The following is a 7,048-nucleotide window of genomic DNA, read 5'->3' as shown; positions in this document are numbered from 1 at the left end:
TTTCAGCCGGCCTGCGCCGCAGCGGTAATCCCGCTGCGCCGTCGCTGGTGGCGGGGCGGTCCGCGGGGGAAAAGCCCGAGCCCCCTCCGAAGGAGACGGGGAGCTCTGCCGCGCCCCCCTCTGCGCGCCTGATGCTCGTTCGGGCCTCGCCTCTTGGAGAAGCATGCTATGGCGTCCTTCGTATTGTCAGCCTTTTCCTGATAGGAGGCCCTCGTGCCTAAGGGGAACGCGTCTGGGCAAACGCTGACCTTCGTGCTGCCTGTTTCAGGGAGGGTTCTGCTGAGGGAGGTACAGGCGCTCACTCTCCACAGAGGCCAGTACACGACATCCCGGCGGACAGCTGCAGTCCCTCAGCTGCAGTGCACGGGAGGCACTGCTGGATGTTCCCGTGTCCCTGAGGTCGTCCAGTGTTACAACAAAGGTTGGGATGGCTATGATGTACAGGTAACTGTTTAAAAGTTGTTGAACGTTTAATGAAATCGTCTTCCCCCAGACTTGGTAGCTTCCAAAGGAGAAAAGAGTAACAGGCTAGGGGGTCAGTTCGGCTTGCTTTTTATTAGAGGACCTTTGGCAACTAAAGCTTAACCTAAAGAAAGCCTTCCTAACCTGGAAGACATTCTTTACGCTGAGGGTGGTGAAACACTGGCACAGGTTGCCCAGAGAGGTGGTGGATGCCCCATCCCTGGAAACATTCCAGGTCAGGTTGGACGGGGCTCTGAGCAACCTGATCTAGTTGAAGGTGTCCCTGCCTACGGCAGGGGGGTTGGACTAGATGACCTTTAGAGGTCCCTTCCAACCCAAACTATTCTATATTTCTATGATTAAATACTTCTTGGGTTTGGATTTTCTAGGACTACTGTAGGTATATCTTTGAAATATGCCTGAAGGCTGTAATGTAAGAACACTGCATAGCAAACCTTCGTTGGTTTTAATTAAAATGTTGCTGGAGTTCATAAAATCAAACTCTTGTGAACCCTTGAGGATGCTCTTGCTTTGGTATTGCTGCGTGGATTTCCAATTTTTAGAGTAGAAAGGGCTATAAATATTTGCATCACTCTAGCTCTACCTCTTAAAAACTAAATTTCAGGCTTACATGACTTCCTCTGGTGTGTCAGTACTAGTCAGTAAATAGTCATGCGTTTCTGTTTTGTTAGCTATTGCCCAGGCTTCTGCCAATAGATTAAGCAGGAATCAGAATTGTTAAAACTGATACAGTATTGTAAAAGTACAGTCAAATTTGAATTGGCAGTCAGTACTGCTGTCCTGAATTATTAGTTTAGAAACTACTACTTTTTTTTTTCCAAAATATGCATCACTTGCAGTTAGAGGTGATACCTAAGTTCAGATACTTCAAGGAGACATGAGACTGAGGAATCTGCACATATTCAACAGCAGAATCGCAATCTGAGTGTCAAGTGCTGCATATGAATGCCTAATGATATCTGTCCCAATTTCTTTTGATTTCTGTGTGGAAATAAATAGTATCGGGTGCACTGGATTTCAGGCTTCCATATTGTGTTTTTGTAGTTGCCATCTGTTTACATGGGACAGATATTTATTAAGTAACTGTTGCACAGGGTGTAGGTTATTTTTAGAAGTATTCCTATACCTAAAGAAGAGATACTTGAAAAACCTGTTCAGTGAAGAAAAACAAAATCTTCTGGAGTTGTAACACTTCTGTGTTCTGAAAGATCAGATTTTTTTAACTTTTAGGACTTTCAAAAACATTCTTAGTTAATTTCAAATTCTTAGTCCTTTTCAAAGTACGAGTGCTCAGAAATTTCTTACCCTGTGGCCTTTTAGATGATTTGTTAGCAATTACAGCTTTATTTCAGAGTATATTTGGGGAAGCAGACGGGTATTTTCACCTCGGGAGCAGGAGGTTTTACTTTGTATTGTGTTTATCTTTTCAGTGGCAGTGCAAAGCAGACTTGGAAAATACCTACCGTTTTGGACAGATCGAAGTGAGCTGTGAAGGCTACGATTATCCGGATGATCCTTACATCTTAAGAGGCTCCTGTAGTTTGCTGTTCAGGCTAGAGCTGACTGAGGAAGGTGAAAGGAAAGTGAAGAACTCTGGAAGTTTTGGTTCTGGCTATTATCAGTCAAGGAAGGATTCTTCTGATTCTGGTGCTGGAGCGATTGTTATAATTGTTGTTCTGGTTCTTGCTTTTGGAGTATACAAGCTCTTCCTCAGTAACCAGCAGCCTCAGCAGAGTTTTGGTGACGGTGATGGATTCACCAGGCCTTCCTGGCAGAGTCAGCAGGCTCCTCCTCCTCCTACTGGTTTTAAGTCCAGCTTCACAGGTAGGGCTCCGAGCCATTTACAGTACTCAAAAGAGCAAGCAGGATTGTACTGTTTTATCTGCAGTAGGTGCAGGAGAGATAGACTTTTAAAACCAATACGTTGGCAGTTGACTCTGCTGAATTGGCTGCAGACCCTGCAGCCAGCTTTGCATTCCGTTCTTCGTTCAAAAGCGAAAATAAGATCTTGGTTTCCCACAGGCTTTCAGGCAGGCTGTGCAGCAAGCTGCCCTTGGAACCTTTGAAACTCTGTCTGCTCATGCTCTGCAAACGTACTTTTCATACTCTGTGAAATACGAGGATCGTGACAGGGAAGAATAATTTTCATAAGTAATCTGGAAGAGAGGATAGTCTCACGCAGGCGGAAACAAACTCATGCCAAAGAAGCGCTTTGAAACTTCACAGAAGGGTCTTTCAGCCAGTGGGCTGCTGAGCCCTGATTTCGTTCACAAAGCAGTTGATAGGGTTGAGTATCATGTACCAGTCCTCTGTTTAACAGGTGCCTCAGTGTAGTCCCAGTGGCTGAAAGGTTTGGTTCCCAGAGCAGAGAACAGTGTCTCTGAACTATCGTTAGAGGTGCAGCACCTGAATCTCATGTGGTGCCTTTAGTCTGAAGCTGGAAATTGAATAAGCAGTGACAAGGCTGCTGCTAGGAAAAGGTGCATTTTTTCTTTTCCCAGGAAACTGATGACCTTTGTCACTTAATAAATGGACTGCCTTAGATGGTCATAGTGTCTAAGGGAAATAAACATTGTTCATCTGGTGTCTGACCAACTCATTAAACCCTGTGAACGCGTGAAATGCTCACAGCGCTGGAACTCAAATTACATTCTAACAAGCTGCATAATCTCCACATCTTTTCTTTTTTTGTGAGACAGAGAAGAGGTTCTGTCAAGTAAATAAGTAGCAAGGATTAAGTTCGCTTAGTCGAAAGGTTACATTTTAGTAATGCTTGTTAATGCTTTCTTCCAGGTTTGCTCGAGCCACTCGGCCAACAGAGGGTGCCAGTATAACTCTCTTGGATAGCCTTGTGCAGGGCATGTGCAGCAGAAACTTTCAGATGTACCTGCAGCAGAAAATTAAAGGGCTTCTGCTCCTGTATTATAGTGGCTTTGCAAATTGGTTTCCATGTCGTTATTTCAGACTTCAGACAGTCTGTCTATGCTGCTTGTGCGTCAGCAGCTTTGTGTGTGCATGCCACTTGCCACTGGCGTTACTGTGGTAATTACTAAGAGCCCTGGTCATAAGACAGGGCTCTGTCATACTGGGCACAGGCAAAACAGACTGAAGGGTTACTCTTTTTTCTGTCCTGTTCCTTGTCAATTAATTGCACCAATGCATTTTTCATTGCAAGAGTCTGAAATCTAGCAAGGGCAGGGCCTTTAAAATGTTTTCTTGATTAACACGGAAAACTGAGATGCTTAAAATGCATGTTGGGAGCCATATAAGGCTTAACTTATGGCGTTTTTAATAATGAGCATCAATGATTTCTCCTTAGATCTCAAACAGTGTGAGGAGGAAACCTCTTGAATGTGGGGCCAGCTTAAAAATACTAAGTGTTATGCTACTTCGTGCATTTAATATCTGCCTTAAATTTTGACAACGGAGCAAAAGCACATCTCTGAGTGTGTCCACACGTTCCAGGAATGTCTTTGGAAATCTGGACAGTAATGAAAAGTGATGAAGTGATATCATTTACTTACTGCTGTCAATACTTAATTTGCCTCACTTTAAATCCCCTTAACATGCAGAACGTGTCCTGTGAAACTTATTTAGCTAGCCTATCTTAACTAAATTCTGCTTTTTCTGTTAGTGGTTTGACGTGATCCTTAATGTTTACTTTAGATATTTCAACAAAAAAATGACTCAGTTTTCCGAGTCAGTGTTCAGCCATGGTGCTTTTGAACAAATGAGTTGATTCATCTCCCTGATTAACATCATTTTTACAGTAAATTAAGTACTTTTTTTTTTGTTCCAAATCAGCATAGTTTAATGGTTATATCATCCCAATGGGAGTTTCTTTCTCCTAATGCATTCAAAATTAAATTCAGTATCAAATCCAATGTAGACTTAAACTGATCGTTTAAATTTTTTTTTCTAATCTTCCATGACTTCAAACAATCCACACCAGCTTGAAGGCAAACCAGGCCCCGTATAACTTTTACACACAAAATCTCTGGTCCACTTGTTTAGGTGGGCATATTTCAGGGAGACCATAGTCTTCAGTCCTTGCCTTTTATGCTTCCTTATGCCTTAAACCTGTGGTCGAGCTTATTCTTGCATCCTTGTTGTTCCCTAGACTGGACAATGATTCTACTTTGGTTTTGCATCTTCTCTTTTTATTTCTAAATGGAAATTAGAACATTTGGTTCTGAGTCAGAACCTCACGTTACGCAGGTCACGTGAAAACTCTGTGACTCTCCTCCCCCCGCAACCCACTGGATATGCTTGCAGTTTCATCAAGGTATTTGTCAAGCTTGGTGACTCATGCATAATAAAAAGCATTGCAATGCGATTGCAGTTAGCATGTCTTCTCATAACAAATACCCGGCTAGAATTACCAGAAACAGTACAAAGTAATGTTCGCCATTGGGCTGAGCCACTGTTACTCAAAATGTGCAGCTGTTTTGAGTGAGATTAGAAGCAGTGTCCTAGTGGTTAGTTCACTCTTTGGTCTTAGGTACTTGATTTCTGTTCCTGCGTCTGTTTCTGGCCTGCTTGTGACCTTGAGCAGATCACTTTTTCTTCATTTCCTTTCCTATTTTTAATCTAACTTGTCTGTTTATAAAGTCTGCAGGCAGGGATTCTTTGCCATGTTTTGCAAACATCAGGGCTGTGAGATTGAGTGGAGGCTAACTTTTAACATAAAACTCTTTACATTATTTAGTGTTCGTTTCTATGTTTTTTCCTGCTTTCCGAACTGTGAGGCCTTTCAAGTTAAGCTCGATCAAGAATCTACTGAAATCAGGAGGAGTTTATGGTCTAATTTTCCATTATCTTTAACAGAGGAGAGTCTTGTTGCAACAGCTGGCCTGAGGATTAGGTGCCACTAACTGATATGTTTTCCATTTTCATTTTGTTTAAGAAGGAAACAGCTTTGGGACTCATTCCAGTCATGGAACCAGTTCAGGACCGGGATTTTGGACTGGATTAGGAGCAGGAGGCTTGCTAGGCTACTTGGCTGGCAGTCACAGGTAAAATACGCACAGTATCAGATTTGAAGCATTTAAGCTTGATTTCCCCACTCCACTCCCCCCCATTTCAGTAGCCACCTCTTATTGTTCAAGACTAGAGGCCTAACTGAATGTTTAAGTCCAAATACATGAACAAGCTTCCTAACTTGGGCTTCTTTTCTTTTAAAAACAGTCTTTGGTCCACTATTGGGTTTTTTTTTTCACTCTTTTGAAATGATGTGCCTGAAAATGCTGGTGTGAGATAGCTATTTGTAAATTTCAGCAGCAGGAAACTCCGTATCCATAGAAGCAAGTAATTTAAATCAGTGGGTCAAAGGTGATGATGTGTTAGTCTTATTGATACAACTTTTTCAAGATAGTTAACAGAACAGGGGGATGTTTTCTTTTGTCTTACGTGGCTGGGATGTAGGTGCTGCTAAAATGCATTTAAGCTTCAGATGTCAAATCTACTTTCTTGTCTGACAGAATTTCAGAGGGAAAAACTTCCTCATTTGCAATTGTTAGAATTGCTTATCCTGAAGAATGAGGTTTAACTTCCTTTTGGAATTCTACAGGTGTTATTGTGACAATGCTGGATATCCTTGCTATCAACATATGTTAATTATATTAAATAGGGAGATTTCCAGCTTTGAAACAACTGCCTGCTTACAGTTTTACCTCAGAGATGCAGTCCCCTTGTTGTTTGGGATGGTAATTCCTTAATTTTTCATAAGGGCACTAACGAAGCCTTCCTTCTGCTCTGTTTCTCATCAGGGCACAGCCACGTTCCCCGTACCACAGTATGTGGACAGATCCCACAGCTGCACCTCCAATGAATGGGCAGTCAAGCAATTCCACACAAGGGAGCAGTTCAGGAACAAGAACTGCTTCTGGTAAGGCAGAAGACCTTTTAAACTCCTGAAGCTCGAGGGACTTTGACCTATCAAAAATACACAGATGTTAGTTGAGGTTCAGCAAGCATTCTTTGTTTTATTCTACCACTTGGTACAGGTGGGCATTTAACAGTGTCCCTTATGTCTGTTTCCTACGGAAGCTGGGCAGCATTGTGGGGCATGAAACTCCCTGCAGGCCTCCGATGGGCATGGTACCTCCAGCACTGGGTTTGTCTTCATCTGCAAGGTGCATTAGTTTAAGGCTTTCCCCTTCAGTGTGCGCTACACATGCACTTCACTAGCAAACGTGTACAAACATGATTTCTTTCTAGAAAGCAGGTTGTCTAATCTGCAAGAATAGAATATTTTTCAGGCCAATCAGCTCAACAGTTGCTTGCTGTTCTACTTTATGTGAATATGTTTAACTCATCTCCCTTACCACCTTTAGCCTTTTTAGAGCTGGGGAGAGCCCAATTGGAAAGGCTTTGGTGGAGCTGATGCTTTTTTTTTTTCCTTTGCAGGCTTTGGGGGCACAAAACGAAGATGAAATCCTTGACATTATTACATCTGAGTGATTGAACTAAACCTTACTGTGTGCTAGCACTTTTTTAATTAGTAGTAGGCTTCAGAAGTGGATATGAGAAGAGGCGTGAAGGACTAGGCAAATAATTCCTCTTT

The 7,048-nt window shown here is 42.5% G+C and overlaps 1 protein-coding gene across 1 annotated transcript; it reads left to right on the top strand.

The window, feature by feature from the left end:
* The first annotated feature begins 131 nt into the window (after positions 1 to 131).
* Positions 132 to 6,950, top strand: SARAF (store-operated calcium entry-associated regulatory factor). Its single transcript, XM_009329827.1, has 6 exons — positions 132 to 180; positions 269 to 444; positions 1,914 to 2,307; positions 5,390 to 5,498; positions 6,252 to 6,370; positions 6,892 to 6,950. The coding sequence occupies exons 1-6, from the start codon at positions 132 to 134 to the stop codon at positions 6,915 to 6,917; spliced, it is 873 nt and encodes a 290-aa protein (XP_009328102.1). The 3' UTR covers positions 6,918 to 6,950.
* The last annotated feature ends 98 nt before the right edge of the window (positions 6,951 to 7,048 follow it).

This window comes from Pygoscelis adeliae, unplaced genomic scaffold (genome assembly GCF_000699105.1).
Source record: "Pygoscelis adeliae isolate BGI_AS28 unplaced genomic scaffold, ASM69910v1 Scaffold67, whole genome shotgun sequence".
NCBI classification, from domain to species: Eukaryota; Metazoa; Chordata; class Aves; order Sphenisciformes; family Spheniscidae; genus Pygoscelis; species Pygoscelis adeliae.
This window is presented reverse-complemented; position numbering and strand designations above follow the sequence as displayed.

Excerpts from the sequence above, each read along its gene's own strand:
- SARAF (XM_009329827.1), top strand. The coding sequence starts at position 132 with ATGCTCGTTCGGGCCTCGCCTCTTGGAGAAGCATGCTATGGCGTCCTT. Across the intron at positions 181-268 it reads AGCATGCTATGGCGTCCTTC|GGAGGGTTCTGCTGAGGGAG; the intron begins GTATTGTCAGCC and ends TGCCTGTTTCAG. Across the intron at positions 445-1,913 it reads GGGATGGCTATGATGTACAG|TGGCAGTGCAAAGCAGACTT; the intron begins GTAACTGTTTAA and ends TTATCTTTTCAG.